At 34.6% G+C, this 20,273-nt stretch overlaps 1 protein-coding gene and 1 non-coding gene across 2 annotated transcripts in view; both read left to right on the top strand.

Moving 5' to 3' along the window:
• The first annotated feature begins 7,308 nt into the window (after window positions 1-7,308).
• TRNAV-UAC lies at window positions 7,309-7,381 on the top strand. Its single transcript has one exon. It is a non-coding gene; the product is annotated as a tRNA-Val (tRNA).
• Window positions 7,382-9,092: 1,711 nt separating this feature from the next.
• Window positions 9,093-20,273, top strand: part of LOC121428153 (trichohyalin-like) — a 32,752-nt gene continuing 21,571 nt past the window's right edge. The window contains exons 1-5 of the mRNA XM_041624746.1: window positions 9,093-9,565; window positions 14,005-14,079; window positions 14,949-14,977; window positions 17,270-17,323; window positions 19,711-19,861. Of these exons, the coding sequence (XP_041480680.1) occupies window positions 9,307-9,565; window positions 14,005-14,079; window positions 14,949-14,977; window positions 17,270-17,323; window positions 19,711-19,861 (568 nt within the window). The 5' untranslated portion in view covers window positions 9,093-9,306. The remainder of the gene's footprint in view (window positions 9,566-14,004; window positions 14,080-14,948; window positions 14,978-17,269; window positions 17,324-19,710; window positions 19,862-20,273) is intronic.

Below are 20,273 nucleotides of genomic sequence, written 5' to 3'. Positions count from 1 at the left end.
CTTGAAACTATCTTGGTGGTCTAGGATGAAAATGTGATCGAACACGGATTAGCAACTCGGTCACACTGGTCACAGATGTGGGAGGGGCACCGGTATGCGCTATTATAGATAAGTTCTTTCAGCTTCTTCGATCTCTGGGTATTTTATGACGCTTCCGTTCTCATCCAGATAACCAAGTTCATTCATCTTTACAAGGGCGAACTTGGCCTTGTAAATACTGAGGACTGCAATTTTCTAAATGTTTAATTTCTTCAGCGAACATGGCTATCCTCAAACAATCAATGAGTGGAATCAACTCCCTGAAATAGTAGTTAATAGCCCATCTCTCAATACATTGAAATCTTCCCTGTTGAAACATCTCCAATTAGACGTTTGATTTATTTATTTTTTTTTGCAGGAGTTTCTGCATTTATTGTAAAGTCAAAATAAATTTTACAATACATAAAACATAATCGTAATATGACATGAAAGTACATTGTAATGTGACAGATTTATAATAGTATAAACAAAATTTTAGACATGAATACAATAAGGATAAGACAAAGTAATGAAAAAAAAGCAAATGCAGTGGCACACTATATAAGCAAAAAAAATGCTTGAGCAATAGCAGCCAAAGGGGGAAGAGCGCTACATGGAAACCTAATATTTTATACTGGTCCGGGTCTGGAAGAAAATGTTACGTCACAAATCATTAGAAAAGGAGAAAGAAGAAAAAAGAAGAAATGAAGAGTGCGTGTGTGTGCAAGTGGGTGAACGTGGAGGTGTGATACTAAGAATACTTCGATAAAAGATATTTTTCAATGAAGCTTTAAAAGAAAAGATAGATGCAGTGAGTTTTATATCATTGGGCAAATCATTCCAGATGTCTGGGCCGTGATGTCTGATCGTTTTATGTGCGAATATTGTTATCGGGTTTGTGAGGTGGATGTTGGATGAGTGGCGTGTAGGATATGAATGAATATTGCTATTGTAAACAAAAATATCTTGAAAGGGTGTAGGTATAGATTTAGTTGAAAACTTGTACATAAAAATGGCAGTTTGGAAAGTATGAATGTCATGAATTTTTAATGTTTTCAGGTTCCGAAAAATTGGATCAGTATGTGCTAAAAATTGCGAGTGAGAGCAAATGCGGAGTGCTTTCTTTTGGAGGCGTAGAATTGAGTCTATTTTGGTTTTGTTGCAATTGCCCCACAATATGTTGCAATATGATATATGTGACAAAATAAAAGAATTGTAAAGCATAAATAGCGATCTTTGGGAAAGACAATATTTCAGTTTGAATAGTATGCCAATACCTCTGGCAACAAGTGTGCTAATATAACGAATGTGGCTATTCCAAGTTAAATTAGAGTCAATGAATACACCTAAGAATTTCGTTTCTTGTTTTTCAGCAAGATGGATGTTATCAATGTTAATGGAGCCACGAAATATATGCTTAGAATTGATGTGTTTAAAGTACATGAAATTTGTTTTGTTAATGTTTAAGGAGAGTTTATTTGATTTAAACCACATGGACAATTTATTCAATTCATTATTGAGTACTGTTACAAGCGTTTCTAAGTTACTGTGTGAAAAAAATACATTGGTATCATCTGCGAAAAGAACATAAGTAAGTAGGGGTGAAGCATTGATTATATCATTCATATAAATTAAAAATAACAAAGGGCCTAAGATAGAACCCTGTGGTACTCCACACTTAACATTGCAAACTTCAGAAGATTTAGAGTTAAAATAAACATATTGATATCGATTGTACAGATAATCTTGAAAACATGATAAAACAATCCCTCTGATTCCATATTTTTGTAATTTATTCAACAGTATATGATGATCGATAGTATCGAATGCTTTCGATAGATCCATGAAAACTCCGACAGTATGCTCTTTTTTTGAAATGGAATCTGTTATTTTGTCGTATAATTGTAAAATTGCATAGTCAGTTGAATGTTTTGACCTGAATCCGTATTGATTAGGAATTAATAAGTTATTTGTGTCCAAAAAAGAATGTAGTCGTTTGTAAATTATTTTTTCAAGTATTTTGGAAATGCTTGGTAATAATGAAATAGGGCGGTAGTTGGCGATTTGGCAAGGGTCTTCTTTTTTGTATATGGGAATTATTTTTGCAATTTTAAGTTGATCGGGGAAAATTCCATTTGTGAGAGATAAATTGAATATATGTGATAGTGGAGAAGCCACAAAATGAATTATTTGTTTAAGTAAATGTACACTGATACCGTCATGACCACTAGATTTAGTAAGTTTAAATGATCGAACTATTTCTAAAATTTAATAAATATTAGTGGGATTGAAAAATAAGGAATTTTCAGTATGGTTGTCTAAATATTTTGTAAAGTCGTTTGCATTAGTTACTATTTTAGATGAAAGGTTAGGGCCAACATTGGTGAAAAAAGAATTGAATGCATTTATTATTTTAAGCAATCTTAGTATTTTTAAGAATTATTTTTTTGTATTCATGGTGTTGTACTTGAACTTTTAATCATTTATATGTATTTGTTTTACTTGGTTAAAATGTCATCGATATGTTTTGTACTTCGTTTTATTCTGGGATGCCAACTTGTATGGGTTTTCCTAAACCTTGTTTGTCAACCCGAGACATGTAAATATTTTATTTTTCTGTCTGAATAAATCAAATCAATCAAAATACAATTCTACGAAAATGACCAAGGAGAGACATAGAGATAAAGAGAGAGAGAGAGAGAGAGAGAGAGAGAAGGGGGAGGGGCGAGAGAAGGGGGGAATACATGAAATAAAAGAAACCAAATCAAAGTGGAATATTTTTTTTTTCGTAAAATCACTTAGAAATTCAAACACTACAACAATTATGGTTACACTTCGTAATTCCGAAGGTTCTTTATTCCGAAGGTTCATAATTCCGAAACATGTAAATTGCCTATACCTCGATGTTCGTTAATCCGAAAACGTAAAGGGTTCGTTATTCCGAAGGTTCGATATTCCGAAAACGAAATAAGGTTCGATGTTCCGAATTCAAATTCAAGATGATTGTATCGACATGAAATCCTGATATTTTGTAATGAGATACTTTTACAACTTACTTTTCTTCAGGGTGAACTTCCTCTTCAAGAGGTAGTTCACCCTGAAGAAAAGTAAGTTGTAAAAGTATTTAAAAAATAGATAAAAAATATTGGTGAAGGTTTGAGGAAAATCCGTTAAAGATTGAAAAAAGTTATTAGAATTTTAAGTTTTGGATTTGTGACGTCATAAACGAGCAGTTGCCGCGTATGTTATAAAGTATAAAATGCATTAATTTCATTTTTTAATGGTTCCTGATAACTTTTTTTTGTTTCCTTCTCATGATCGGGTTAAAATGATTTGTCTATTGATATGTAAAAGGTGCAGTGAATTTTTTTTTTCATTTTTCTGAGAAAATTACATTTTCATCATTTTTTTTTCCATTCGCTGTGTAGGAATGCTGCTCGCATATGACGTCACATATCAAATAATTAAAATTCTAACAACTTTTTAATTCTTTGATTGATTTTTCTCAAACCTTCAGCAATATTTTTTAAATCATTTTTCTGCTATTTGTACAATAATTTCGTTCGCCAGCGTGAACTTAACCTTTAAGGCCACAAACGGGACACTCTAATCATGTTTTGTAATTCAGGAAAGTGCTGGATTATTGGATATGTTCTTATATTAATAATGTGAGCGCAAAGCGCAAGCACAATAATGTTAAATTCTAATCTGAAAATGTATGATTTAAGCACGTTTCAAATAATGATAATAACAATAATAATAAAAATCTGAATAAACATGCATGCGTGTGTTTACATTTAGATTGATAGAATAGGGCATTCTAAATACATTTATTTTAGTTTGAAAACCAATAATGGGAGCGCAAATCGCGAGCAGAAAATATTTAATATTTCGATCTATAAAGGGTGAATTGAAGCCCTATTTCAAGCGGGAGGGGGGGGGGGATTCCAACAAAACGTTGTTCATTTTTCATTTTATTTCTGTCATTCATCATCCTACCAGATTTCCATGGGGTTCTGCCAATGGAAATCTGGATGGAAATGACCCCTTGATTGTCTAATTCGTTCCGCGGCCCCTGCCCTATGACATTTTTTTTTCCTAATCGGATTCTTTACAGACAAAAACTGGCATACAGGTGGACACCAAGTTACATGAATCACCCGGATAATATCTGATTGTCTTCTCTACAACCCAGATATCTGATTGAACACTTTTGCGATGAAAATGAAAACGATAAAGTCAGTACATGCAGATCCAGGATTGACGTTCCGGGGGGGGGGTAGTGTATAAACGTTTTCTGCAGGCAAAGCTAACCACACCCCACCTCCCCCCACGAAAAAAAAATAGCAAAGGTCCCTACCATCAACACCCCAAAAGATATGACATTGACAAATGAAAATAATAATCCATTGTGATTTTTAGCAAGGTCAGCCCCTCCTTTGGCTCAGCCCCCCCCCCCCACTTTGAAAACCGTTCCGCGGCCCCTGTAAATTGGAGTGAAAACAAAAGCACATTGGATGATTAAATTACAAAATAAAATAACTCAATCATTCCCCACTTCGGTTGGAGTAAAACAAGGTTGTGTATTAAGCCCCACCCTTTTTTCCATTTACTTACATGATATTATTGATTTATTTAGGGAAGATTGCCATCCAGTAACACTGAATTCAGGTCAAAAGATATCGTGTCTTCTCTATGCCGATGATCTTGTTATCACTTCCGAAAATGAACTTGGGCTTCAAACAGAATTAAACCATTTAAAGACATATTGTGTAAAGTGGAACCTAGAAATAAATACAAAGAAAACCAAAATAATAATTTTTAATAAAGCAGGTAGAACACTTATAAAAATAAATTTTTCTTTGATAATACCGGGATAGAAATTGCTAACGAATATAAATATTTAGGAATAATCTTTAAACCCTCGTGCACATTTACTCATGCTATAAAACACTCGTTCAACAAAGCAAAAAAAGCCCTCTTCAGCTTACGAAACATTTTACCAAAAGACAGAATCTCCCTTATAGCTCACCTTAAGCTTTTTGACTCTTGTATAAAACCAATTGCCCTCTATAATTCAGAAGTTTGGGCTGTTGAATATTTAATAAAAGAAAAAAAGTTAATTGAGACTTGCTATAAAACATTCCCCCCTGAAGCCCTGCAATCAAAATTTCTCAAAGTGATTTGGGGTACGAACAAGGCGGCAATGAATAGCGCCATGCTAGCAGAAACCGGACGATTTCCTCTTGCCCTCACTTCATTGAAAGATACTATCGGATTCTGGCACCACATGACTAACTCCGCCTGTAAAAGCCTAGTAATACCATGGTCACATTTGTTTTACGGCGGCCGTACGGCGAGTCGAAAACAGTCGTTTTATTAATTTTTATTCAAACCACCTATATGTAGCTGTTACAAAAAAGTGTTAAAACGGCTGTTTTCGACTCGCCGTACGGCCGCCGTAGAACAAATGTGACCATGGTATAAATAAAACATACGTTGAGGACAAAAATACAAACATAAATTACTGCAAATATATTGAATCTTTTCTAAGCTCATTGAGGTTCTCCCATGTATGGGAAAACCAAAATACGTTTTCGATTAACAGATTAAAAAAAGCTATACACAGCAAACTACAAGACAGATACATTAAATCATGGAAAGACGCTCTCTGCAATGAACAAAGTACCGAATACTCCACCAAATTGCAAACATATAAAACCTTTAAACTAGAATACAAAATGGAAAATTACTTATCACTAGACATAGAAAAGTCACATGTAACTAAATTCACTAAACTCAGAATAAGTAATAGCAATCTTTTGATTGAAGAAGGAAGATATAAGAAACTAAAACCAGAAGAAAGAATATGTCCTCTATGCAAGGCCGGTATATAGAGGATGAACCTCACTTCCTTGTCACCTGCTCATGTTTAAAAGAGCCCAGGTTAGAACTATACTCTAAACTGAATGAAATATTACCGGATTTCCAAAGCTTAAACAATAATGATAAATTTAAACTAATGATGTCGAATTCCGAAATAGACTTAAACGCAATAATAGTTAAGGGAATAAGTGCAATGTTTGATAAACGTCTGGAGCTCTTTCAACATAATAAGTAATGTATTCATAATAAAAATAATAATAATAGTGATAATAATAATAATAGTGATAATAATAATAATAATAATAATGATAATGATAATAATAAATAATGATAATAATATAACTTTTTATAGCGCCTAATACTCAAGGTTTTTAAGTGCTTTACATTGTAATTATTTACCATTACCTACCCTTTTTTTCACCTGAATATGGCTAATAGATAAAACTAGAGAAATTTTGTTATTATTGATCTGCTTATGATTTAATATTGATGTTGTCATTATTATTGTTGTTTTTATTGTTATCATTCTCCTCAAGCTCCCCTTCTTCCTTTAAATATCACAATTTACTTATTATAATTTGTATTAATTCATTATGATGTAAATATGTATTATTTCAGTAGGTCATGTGACCTAAGACTCCACATACTGTATTATGTTTATGTTTATTATGTATATTATTATGTAAAAAGTGGCTATCATTCTATTATGTATCATATTAGTTATATGCCTATTATGTATTATGTACATGTATGTGTATTAGAAAAGCGAAAGAATCATGAGTAATGCAACTAAATTTGAATTGCCAACAAGTTCATATTCAATTTCTTATTTTATTTTAATTTGTATGTTTATTATGTATATTATTATGTATATCATTTAAATAATTTGGTCTCTGTTTGTGTTTCATTGTATAATTTTGAGAACAATCCAACATGTTTGTGATTATAATCAATAAATTTTGAATTTGAATGGGGAAACAGCACGAGAGTGATAAGAAAGGGGGGGGGGAAGAGAGAGGGAGGGAGGGGCGATCGATAGCCTTGCAAGCACAGACCCCATGCATGATTTCACCAGGGAAGTGTTATAACACTTCCCTGATTTCACAATTCCCATAGTGGATGCTGCAGAGTCTCAATTAGTGAGACTATACTATGTACTGTGACTGGATCGATACAGACAGAAAGATTATTCTTTTTGGTTTCAGCATAGAGCCGAGCGATAGCTCTATGGTTTCAGTTTCAATAAGGGTCTGTATATACAGACTAAGTCCACTACATCTCTATGCAGCTTCTTACACACGACACTAGTATGCACAAGGAATCGTGAATGTGTGCAATGCAAGTATACACTCAACGCGCTGTCCAACGGTTTTATTGTTAATAACGCCCTCGCCGTCCAGATGGGTTTCCGTAGTGTAGTGGTTATCACGTGAGTTTTACACACTCAAGGTCCCCGGTTCGAGCCCGGGCGGAAACACTCGTTTTTAATTTTTTATTTTTTTTCAATGAAAAATTGATTGCGTTCACGCTCAATTTATTTTTAATATGAATTTCAAATATATATTTCATTTATGTAGAAGCTATTTGGTTTGCATTCTGTTTGATGTCCGGGGTATGACATCATTGACCGCAAAGTTACCAGAATTGATCCGTGATGTAGTAAACCTGTCGTATGCATAGCAAAAAGTCCAATACTAGTATTCATAATTAATTGGCAATCTCTCTTTTGTCAGCCTATGGTTTTTCTTTCGTTTATATCTCTCTCTCCCCCACTCTCTTTCCTCCAGTGTTTTTTTTTTACAACTCCCTCGAATTTCACGTACCCTATTTGCAACTTGGAATCAATAAAGATGTACACTGAGGTTTATATGAATTATGAGCATATTATTTTTGATATTTTTATGCAGTATACATGTGGCGGTGATAATGCTTCCGAGCAAAAGCTCTTAAAGGTCAAATCAACCCCAGAAAATGTTGATTTGAATAAATAGAGAAAAATCAAACTTACAAAACGCTAAAAATTTCATCAAAATCGGATGTAAAATAAGAAAGTTATGACACTTTTTGCTTATTTTTCACAAAATAGTGATGCACAACTCAAATGAGAAAGTCGATGATGTCCCTCACTCACTATTTCCTTTGATTTTTTTGTTTGAATTATACAAAATTTTCACTTTTTATAGATTTGACAATGAGGACCAACTTGACTGAACCATATATCATTTAAACAATGCTAATTCCACATGTTCAGGGAGGAATTAATCGTTGTTTCACTTGACAATGAGGAGAAAAATAGAATATTCCCTATTTCATAATTATAATAAAAACCATATCAAATAGTGAATGGATGGCGTCATCAGTCTCCTCATTTGCATGCCCACCAGGATGTGTATATAACTTTAAAATATCATAACTTTCTTATTTTACATCCGATTTTGATGAAATTTTCAGTGTTGCTGGATTTTTCTCTTTTATAAACTTTTTGTTGGGGTGGACTTGTCCTTTAATCATGCTTTTATCACCCAGGCTGACACGCAGGCAGAATTCATTCATGTTTCATGTTTATGATTTTGGCAAATAAATGGATAAATACATAAACGAATGAATGAATGAATTAAGTAGTACTAGCATAGTAGTATAGAAGTAGTAGTAAACAAGTATATACTGTTGTCAACCAAAAATAATCAGGCTAAAACTTCTTCTTCACTTCTTTTCATCTTCTTCTTATCGTCTTCTTCTTTAATTCTTCTTCTTCTTCTTCTTCCTCTTTATCCCTCTTCCACCTAGTCTTCCCCCCTCGGCTTCCTCCTTATCGATAAGTAGTACAGCTGCACTGATATATATTTTTTTATCCATCTGAAAATCTAAAAAAAAGTGGTAAGTATGTCCACTTCAGGGGCCGCGGAAGCGGGGGGGGGGGGGCTTCAGCCCCCCATTTTTTTTTCAAAAACCGTGTACAAAAACGTAAAAATGACCATAGGATTGTGATTTTATGCATGGTCAGCCCCCCCACTTTGAAAACCGTTCCGCGGCCCCTGCACTTCTAGACAAGATAACTACTCTTTAAGTTATTATTTTCATTATTGAATTATTTATCAGCAAAGAGTGGCAATTTCCCATAGAGATATATCTCCATGCAATTTCCTATTCAAGAGTGTATTTCCTGCACTGCACTGCCATTTGGCTGCCGCAGAGGGAGCTCGAAATTAATTAATTGTGTACACAAATTACGTCTACGTGGGCCGATTTCGTAAAGAGGATTGATGCTAGAATTCAGGATGATCAGATGATTTCCTTCACGTTTTGTAAATGTTTGACAGAAATCTGAGGAGGTTGAATACTTGAGCGAGGTGTATACCACGGCAATGGTCGTGGACAATCTACTTATCATCTAAAATCTGCATGTCTAGTACCAGGTACTCGCATTCTGTCAAGTTGGATTTCGGCAGGCAGCCAGCCCTATCGCTGACCGTCGACAACATGATCTCTTCCCGTCGCAGCGGCCGCCCGCTCGGGCAAACCCTCTTCTTCGCATTGACTTTTCTTGCCTGCCTATATGGTGTTTACACATATTTTCAGATTAAAAAAGCTCTCGATGAAGCAACGAATAGAACTATTAAATATCAACAGCAGCAAGATTCACTCACAGCTCAGTTGCAAGGTAAAGACTAAGTAATGTTCATTCTGTCATTTGCCTGGCATGCATTTCATACCATACAAACTAAAGTCAAAGAAAAAAAAGGCTGAGCCTGAAGACTGAACTGAAGTAGCCAGGAGGCTTCTAGAGAGTAAAAATGTTCATTCTGTCATTTGCCTGGCATGCATTTCATACCATACAAAAACTGAAGAAAAAATTATCCCTGAAATGAAAAGGCTGAGCCTGAACTGAAGTATGATGGGGTGTCCAAACTTCGCGCACTTTTCAAAAATATTCATCAGGCTTAATTTTGTCCACAAATTATTCATAATTTATACAAAACCAATTCAAGAAATAGTTAACACATTGACGGCAAGATAGTAAACTATAAAATCATGGACGAAAATGTAAAGTAGGTCACTGGGTTTCGCCGGTATCGCGATCTCAAAATTCTATTCTGATCGGTGAATGCGGGCTGTGCTGGAAAACCGTTCAGAAAAAGTGTGACCTAACTTCGCGCACCAAAGCTTTTGTGGAGATTTAAACAAAGACTCAAGCTCAAAAAGTGAAATATTTATATCAGATTGATGGCAAAATGCTATGGAATCGGTCAGTACTACATTTAACTCACATTTTTTAATGATTTCTGCTTGTAAAATGGTGATATCGTGATGCTTGTTGCTTTCTTCAAAACGGGCGCCAACGGTGACAAATTTGCCGATCTTTTGCCAATATTTTCATAAATACTGGACTAATCCTAAAGAAACTTTCAGCGAAGGGTAATTTTAGGTCGCTTTTCACATTGATGATGTCAGATTTTAAGGATATTGGCTAGTTTTGGAGATAATGACCGTCCGCGAAGTTTGGACACGCGCGAAGTTTGGACTCACTGCCATACATGTACCCAGGAGGCTTCTAGTTCTACTCTAGAGAGTAAAAATCATTTATTTACTAACGTAAGGTTACTCTCAACAAAGCCAGGTCTTCCTTTCTATTCATTTGTGTGCAGGCCAAATACACCAGTACACACCAAATACACGACAATACACCAGACGGTGGACTGTACTGTTTCCAGAAGAAGAAGAGGCCTACCACCATAAAACCTGAAACTTTCACCCCGAGATTTCTACTTTCTTTCTTACTACTGTAAATGTGGAAATATTCGCGCATTTCGCGGCAAGATCTGCGAGCGCGAATTTAAAAACACGAATTTATGAGCATCTATTTTAATGCAAGTTTTGAAATGTGGTTCAGTTGCGTGTATCGTTTTGGCAAAGAGATTGCATAATTTGATCTAAAGAGGGCGGCATTTACGCAAGCAAGCTTGAGCTCCAATATCATATGCATCGCGAGAATTTGTTCTAAAAGCAATGCGATAATTTTTTTAACAGTCGCAGATCAGTATTTAAATTATGATTTTGGTTGAAATATCAATTGCTTTTGCTTTTTGATTGGTGAGTGTTTAGATCTGTTTAGTTTTTGAGAAGACGTTGGGTCGATCGCCCGTGTTTGTTGATTGATCCCATGCACTTTGAATAGCCGTAATCCCCCCGATCTTTACCCGGTGCTCGGCCGTCCGTACCAGGCCAGCAGCTAGCAGTGCCTCCGTTTTGCCTTTCCCGATGTCCGCCCCGCAAAGAAAAGTTGTGCTAAATGTCACAAAAGCTCATGATTAGATAAACAATGCTGAATTATGCCGCCCTAGAGCTAAAATTATGATCAGAAAATGCAATTTCGTTGCTGAAATTTTAATTAAAACCATTTACAGATGGCAAGAAGAAAGTGACTCTTTGATTATGGAGTGTGCAGTGCGAAAAATTAATCCCGCGAAAATAACAGCATTTACAGTAGTTTCCTAGCCGTAAATCATGTTCTTCACCCATGATATGGACGCTATCATGGGTGAAGAACGATAGAAAACAAGATGGCGGCGTAAACATCGGGCAAGTCTCTTCTGGCTTTTCATATTTTTCTCTTTTTTTTAATGAATTCTTGTTTAAATATAAAATCCATAGCGTAGAAATGTCGGAAATGAAGTTGTATCCCATGTACATGATTTAGGGCTAACGTTAAATCTTTTAGAAAGAAAGTAGAAATCTTGGGGGTGAAAGTTTCAGGTTTTTTGGTGGTACACACAAATGAATAGAAAGGAAGACCTGGCTTCGTTGAGAGTAACCTTACGTTAGTAAATGATTTTTACTCTCTAAAAGCCTCCTGGCTAAACTGAAGTAGCCTGAGCAGGGAGGCTTCTGGGGAGTAAAATTATTTACTACGTAGGATTACTCCCCATGAAGACTGGGACAGAATGCCATTTATCCCTGTGTTATTGTGTAGGGATAAGATTCCCACGGTGAAAGTAAACCTAAATCACATGTTTTCCTTTACGTTTGGTCTTTGGAGCCCAAACTAATGTAAATGGGCCCAAACAATATTAACTCCCGTTATTAATAAAGGTCCTTATATTTATTAAATAAATAGTACCTAATTTGAAAAACACATATTCAGAGCATGAGCGTTTACTTACCCAGTCTGTTTACGTCGCCATTTTGGAGTCTTTTGTTATCGATACCAAGATACCACACGCGTGTAGAGCTGCCAACTTAGATTTTAAAAATACTTGAGTGGGCTGATAAATATCATGAATCGTAAAATGCTTGTTTTGGTCGATAAATATCATAAAAAGTGCTAAATTATATTTATTGACTGAAACAAGTATTTTCCAATTCGTAATATTTATTGGCCAATGCAAGTATTTTTAAAATCTTAGACGGCAGCTCTATGTGTGTGGTATCTTGGTATCGATAACAAAAGACTCCAAAATGGCGACGTAAACAGACTGGGTAAGTAAACACTCGTGCTCTTATATTTAAAAAAAAAATTTAGTACTATTTATTTAATAAATATAAGGACCTTTATTAAAAACGGGGGGTTAATATTGGTAGGGCCCATTTACGTTAGTTTGGGCTCCAAACGTAAAGGAAAACACGTGATTTAGGTATACTTTTACCGTGGGAATCTTATCCCTACACAAGGATAAATGGCATACTGTCCCAGGATTCATAGGGGAGTAAGCCTATGTAGTAAATAATTTTACTCCCCAGAAGCCTCCAGGCGAAACTGAAGAGTGAAGCCGAAACTAAACCTGATTCCGTGGCAGTGGGGGAGGCGAATCTAAGTTAGATTTAAATACATACATGTACAAAAGAAAATCATAAAATGGCCCCAACTCCCTCCCTTTCGATTACCTGAAATTAATGTAATATTACTAAAAAAAAGAAAATCATATTTTTGTAGATCTAGTAGGAGGTGTAATATATAATGTTAAATAGTGTAGTGAGAACTGCTTTATTTCTTAATAAAGTTTAACGTGACATGTCAACCACTTATTTATAAGGCTTAGATTACACGAATAAGTAGAAAGCATCCCAGCCAAAATTGTTTCGTGCTCTGAACTCTAGATGTAGATGTGCTATGCTGTAATTTGATTGTCAAGTTGCAAATCCAACTGAATTCTTTCTGATTTCTGAAAGTTGGAATCTCTGCATTAGGCCAAGAATAGGCTGTGGAGATTTAACATTTATCACAAAGTATAGGCCTACAAAGCAGGATTCAGAAATGCCTGGCTTGATGACAGCCACTTGGTGTGAACAGGGTAAAACATTTTAATAATTTAAGCATGCAGGACCATCCAGCTGTGTAAATATGTATTTTGCAGTGTTTATATAATTAATTCATTTGCTCCCATTCAAAAATGAAATATCTGAGATTCTGCTTTATGTATTTAATTACTTGATTCAACAACCAAAATTAATACCTGCAAGTCATAATACATTTTCAAAGGGAACATCTGCACATTGAAGATCTAGGTATAATTCTAGATGCAGGAAAGAGAATAGTCAGGAAAATTTTGAAGACACAATGATTATTATCAATGTTCAAATCTGTGATATGAACTTGTTTTTCAAGCTCTTTCCAGTTTTAATTTATAATACATAGTTGACTAATATTTGAATTTTTTTTTTTATAGTAATTCTCACTTCTCTACAGCCAAGAATTTTTATTCTTGGACAAGGGAATGAAATGTTGATAAAATAAACCTGTTTCTGATATTTATCAAAGAAAATGAATGTTGTTAAAATGACATTTGTGACTGTGACATTCAAGAAAGAGGCTTTCATGAGATTTGTTTTATTGAAACAAACTGCAATTTCCCTTTCATTAAACTATTCACAAAATATTACATAAAATAATTCATGTTTTATTGGCAATGTTGGTTTGTGAAATTCACAATACATTTAAATGTGCAAGTAATGTTATACAGTGTTTATAGATGTTATATTCCTTATTCCTCTTTTTTTTTTTTTGGGGGGGGGGTGGGTTGATTTTTGCACAAACTGTATAGGGTTTATTTCATCCATTATATTCATTCTATTTCATTATGAAAATTTTTATTTTCATTTCAGTTGTCTACGAACACAGATCAAGATTAGAGAAAGCCTTGCAGGTTGCAAAAGGAGAGCAGAAGAAAAATAAAGAAGGTAAAACATTGGAATACTCAGCATCCCTAATGAGCCAGTTCATAGTTTCTTTCTACACATGATCAGAGGAAAGTCATTTGTACTAAAGTGACATGGTGGTTTAAATTCTAATGAGATAAGCAACAACTTTGATGTCTTGATTATTCATATATTCTTTTGAATTGTGTTTTTCATTTACATAAAAAAAACAATGCGTCCACGAACGACTGGTATTTCACAGTTTGCCAAGTACATTACAGTGCAACATGCTATGATATGTATTCAAAGTAGGAATGCAACAAATACGTTCATAAAGAGTTCATTGGTGTGCTATTCTAGTCACCTAGTCTATTCAATTTCTTCATCCTGCTATGTAAAGCATGCTTACTTATATCTTGCTTTGAATTCTGCTTATCATAATGAAAGAAATGAAAGGTCAATTGACCAAAATTGTCCATAAAGTAACTATGAACTGGTCTATTCTAGATCACCACTGATTAATGTAAAGCTATTTGTACTCCATTACTTTCCAGTTCATTCAAATTCACAGTTGTTTTACATTTATTTGAAATAAAAAGAAAAGAAAAAAAATAAACTAAGACTTAAAATCTTTTACATTAAAAAAAGAAAGAAGTTTCTAATAATGTATACAGTACATGTTGAATTTATTGCTTATATGTCATTAATTTTTATGACGTTCATCATTCAGAAAGATTTATATGTATGTCTTCTTTTTCATATGAAAAAAAATGTATCCTGATTTCTGGTACCAGTATGCATGTACCTCAGCTCCGCCAGTGCAGTGTTGTTGACCAATCTTTAAGAAGTGCACAAATTAAGATACTTACTGTAAATAATTTTCTTACAATATTTCTTCTTTTTTTTTACAGTTTTTGAACAAAAAATTGATGATGCAAGGGTAAGTTAATGTTTAATTTCTTTTTCAAAGAAACTTTCTGTTTGTTTCTATCACAGTGTGATAGAAACGAACAGAAACTAGAACTGCAATCGTTTCAGAACGATGTGCATGCATTGACGCCTCTGATTTAATAGAGGGCAAGAAACAGAAGGAGATAGAGAGAAAACTCTAGATGATATACATTCTCAAAATATTAGAGGGCGGTATTTCTTAAAGGAATGGTCACTGATGCGTAAAACACAGTTGGATTATGTGAAATGATACAATTGGCAAACCCTGAAAATATGAGACAAAAATAAATTCAAACAAGGAAGTTATGGCAATTCAACTATTTTAAGATTTTGCAATAGAGGGCGCTATTTCTAAAGTTATGGTCACTAATTATGGATAACATGTCTACCAAATTAGAATGAATTTGGATGAGGAACGGTGGCAGGGGAGGACTAACAAAAATTACATGTTAATCAAATTGGATTTTAGCACATTTTGCTGTCCATAGGAAGTTACATTCTCGAGTAAAATTTTTTAGACCATTTGGCACCCCATACGTTGTTGTTGAAAATGTGTGCATTGTGAGCAAGCAGTATACCATATGTTCAGATTGACTTATCTTGAAATTTTCTGTTGTAACCTATGTCGTATTTGGTATCACTGGAAAGAGTATTCCAATGCGGTGACATTGATACCACTTTTATTTGTGGGGAGGCAATAGACCGGAAGTAAATGCCATATAAAGAAAGACATTAAAAATGAAGGTTTTGCACAATAATTTTAAGCTGACGTCAGCAATTTGTTAGTTTCTGTTACAAAACATTAACGAATTGTTGAAGTATATATCAATACTCATATCTGCCAAGTTAGAAAGAATAAGCTTCAATAATAAGGAAATAAGAGCAAGTTGAAGTTGTGCTGGCATTAAAGTGCCTTTTGGGGTATTTTGCTGATTTTCGGGAGCATTTTTCAGATATTTCGTCAGTTGTAAGGTATATATTTTTTTTAATGGCATGAAAGGGCATATCTTGAAGACCCTAAATCCAAGAAAGGGTACGGGTTTGGCCATGCATGACGCAATGAGGAGCATTCAAAGGTAAGTGTTTTTGAAACTTTAGAGGGCGCTATTTCAATGACGAAAAATCAGTGATGCGTGAAAACTGAGTAGTATGTATGATATGATACTGTAATCAACTCCTGAATATATGAGCTCGAAATGAATAAAAACAAGAAAATTATGGCCATTTTACGATTTTTTTACTTTACATTTTAATAAATATGAAGTTTTTGAAGGAAGGCTATTTTGGATTTGAATTTAAGGCATGAAGATGGCATTTTGAAGGTCAAGTTATACGTCGCAGATGACGGAGCAACTCTTGGACTATCTATAGCAATTTGTTAGAAGTCTTTAGCATGCAGGATAACTGCGATATGAAAGAACGAAGAATGGTATGCAAATGGACTTGGAATTGACAAAATGGCGCCTGGATGGTCATGCATGAGTGATTTTGGAAATTGGAAGACGAGAGGCACAACTAGGGATGCTGGACAACATGTCTACCAAATTTGGTTGAATTTGGATGAAGGACGGAGCCAGGGTAGAGCTAACAAAACCATGTGTTAAACAAATGGGATTTTGGTGGAAGAAGAAGAAGAAGAAGAAGATTACGGAATAGGAATATGGAACAAGAACAATGCATTGTCGCCATTGGGCGTCAATGCAACAAACAGAAAGTTTATCACAGTGTGATATGGAATAGCCTGCCAATTGATATAAGAAGCTCTCCACCCTTGGCTCTCTTCAAATCAAAGTTAAAAACATATCTCTTTAGTTAAAAAAATATGCTGTGTAGACCAAAATAAGTAGAAAGAGCTCTGAACAAGCGCAGCTGAATATATCCATATAAAAGCTGCGCTATGTAAATTAATGCTTATTAAAAATTAATGCTTATTAGTGTGCCTTTTTCAGATACTTTATATCCTGGTGTGTGTATCACATTCCAGTCAATGAAGCATTGAGAGTGATGGAGGGGGGGGGGGGTGCAAACTAAAATATCTTTATATTACCTGTTAACATTTTTGAAATCATCTTTGACAGTGTCATGCAATATGTTTTGACAGAAATAAAATGTTATAAATGTGCAACAAAGAGATAGTAATTCATTGTATATTTTCATCAAATTTTATTTACTATTTACAACTCTTTAAAAGTGATGTCATAGAAGTTTACTACTAGATATTTGAATAATAATAAAAATAAAAGAATTGTTTTCCTCTAACCCTGGTATTTTCTCATTACAGCAAGAACATGAAAATAGGTACAATGCTATCAATATTCAACATAAAATGCTACGAGTAAGTATTTACTTATTTCAAACATTTATGTACATTGTAGAAGTATGGTTTTTGTCATCATTATTAACTTTGTGCTTCGATTATGTTTTGACCATGAAGATTAGAATGTTTGAAATTCACTTAAATATCATAATATTAAACAAAGAATCTTTGAGAGGATGGAGAAATGGGCAAGTTTAGATAATCTTGTATCCCAGTTCTTGAACATTTTTAGTCAGAATCATCTGGGAATATAACGACATGAATGTACATTGTTCAGATGTATGTAAGGTACATGTACAGTCTGTACATGCACCTTACATACATCTGAACAATGTACATTCACAGTACAGTGATGATACTGCCTATAAATGTAAAAGAAATTACTAAAACAAACACTTAAGAAGATTCAAATGCTAAGGAATAGGAAAAAAACCCTTTGAGTTTGTCTTTATCCTAGAACTGGCTTGAATTTTACCTCTAGAAGAATTTATCGTCTTTGTATATCACAGACATGTACTGGTAAAGCGAACTAGTGAAACTTTTGGTTTTTTATGGCAAAATGGAAAAATTTATCTCTTTTCAATTAAGAAATGTAAGCCGATCCTTGCCTTATAGTCCTTGAAAAATGCTGAAATATTTAGCTCATACGACTTCCTGATAACTACATGTATGTTTACACTGTGGATGAAATAGATCCATCGGTTCCTGGTGCTTGAAAAACTTGAGTATTTGCGGTGCTAACCTTAAACTGAAATTCAGTTTCCACTCGTCTATCCTACATTTACATTGTATGAAAACACATACTGTGGCATGTTATCAGGCACATTTATTTTAAATTCTGTACATGTATGTAGAACCTTAAAGTGACAGAATAAACATGCGACAGATGGTTTAAATGACCAATTTGTCACCCCCATCCCTGGCAGGCTGAGTGACACAGGTGTATCAAATGCTTCATACCTGTATATACAGAGTTATGTATGCAATTATATTTGATAATTACAAGGAGGGCTATTTCTAGTTCAACTTTTGTTTGCTGAAACATTATCTTTAAAGATATTTCCCTGTTGTACATGTACATAATGCTTTGATGCTGCATAGCAATTCCATAAAATGATCCAACCTTTTTTTTTTACATCCGACACCCCCCCATTTTTATTAAGTCTTGCTTCACTTTATAAACCGACCAAGTCATGTTCCTTTGAGAACATTACAGACATTCAGTGACAAAAATGTCAGGATGATTCCACATCAAGGGGGTCGGATGTACATTTCATGGAATTGCCCTGCATTATTATGGCAACTTGTCCTTTGACAGTGCCATTTCTTATTTGCATTTGGGCTAGGAATGCTTCGGATTGAGGGAAGAATCAAAACAAGAATAACATGTTTGAGACAAAATACAGCATTATTTATGTTCTATAAAATTGTACAGGTATTCTTCTTCCTCTGCTTACTTGTTCTCATTTTCTTTTCTCCCTCCTCCTCCACTTCTCTTTCTAATCCTCCAACCCTTCATATTTGCCCGTCTAGACGGGACGTATTATGGTATCACGCTCGGTGTCGTATCCATCGTTTGTCCGTCTGTTAACTTTTCATTGTAAACGCGATAACTTCAGTTTAACTTAGCCTAGGTTCATATAATTTGGTGTGTATGATATACTAGCATGGATCCCAGAAGGCCTTATGATTTTAAGGTTAAATAAATGAAATGAATTGAATTGAAAAAAAGGTTAAAAGGTCAAAGGTCAAGATCACAGTGACATGTTTTCATCTTGCCCTTGTGAAGTCCTTGTTAACGTGATAAATTTAGTTTAACTTCATAACCTATAGTCTCATGAATATTATTTGGTGTGTATGATACGAGCATAGATCCCAGGAATTCTATTGATTTTGAGGTCAGACAGTCAAAGGTGAAGTCGCCACCTTTCACTTTTCTTGCTTGACTAATAACTTCATTTTCCGCATTACAGGTGGGCATATTGATAATAATAATAATCATATGCAACATTTATATAGCACTTAATACAAATGTTTCTAAGCACTGCATACTATTACCCCGGCTTTAGCATGGATACCCTGATCGGGCGCATCGAGCATTCAAGGAATTCCTTCATACCGGGTACCCATTTATTACACCTGGGTCGAGAGTGGCAAATGTAGATAAACGCCTTACCAAAGGGCGCTAGTGCTGTGGTGGGATTTGAACCCTGGACCTTGTGGTTCACAGTCCGGAGACTTATTCACTGAGCCACAACACCTCTCTATATTATGTGCTCGCCTTAGCGACACTTGTTCATTTTCTTCATCCTCTCACCTTTCCATTCACCTTCAACTTCCGCTAAGCCTTTGTTTTCTTGTTCTACTATAATTGTAATTATGTGTGATATTTTTTTTATTGTCAGGCTCAATATGATGACACACAGGAGGACCTTGAGAAGCAGAAAGCCTTAAGTAGAGACCTTCAGAATCAGCTTGAGGAGCAGAAAGACGAACACGAGGAAAATATAGCTAAAGTGCAGGAAGATGCAAGCAGGAGGTTACAAGTTTTACAAGGTATTTTTGGTCACTGGATCATGGCATTAATAGTGTGATATGAATCACACAGACACACCTCCCATACTTTCGCAAGAGAAGAAAGCAGACTGTACAAAAATGTGTTCTCTGTTATTTGTTATCTGTACCAGAATGCAAATGAATTTCTGTTTAACATCCAATGCTTCTTATACATATTATACTAATTATATTCTTTTGCATCTGATGCAACGTACTGATATTTTTGTACATCGATATTCAAGTTTGAATAACATTGATATTACATATCCTCATTCATTATGATTCATAATGATGATTATGACAACAAAGATAATAATGGAAATGAAGAAAATGCATGAAAGTATCATTGTCAGTGTTAATGTTGCCCTCCATTGTGTATTTATGAATCTTGCGAGCCATTGTATCTAAGATG

Source organism: Lytechinus variegatus, chromosome 14, assembly GCF_018143015.1.
Source record: "Lytechinus variegatus isolate NC3 chromosome 14, Lvar_3.0, whole genome shotgun sequence".
NCBI lineage: Eukaryota > Metazoa > Echinodermata > Echinoidea > Temnopleuroida > Toxopneustidae > Lytechinus > Lytechinus variegatus.
This window is presented reverse-complemented; position numbering and strand designations above follow the sequence as displayed.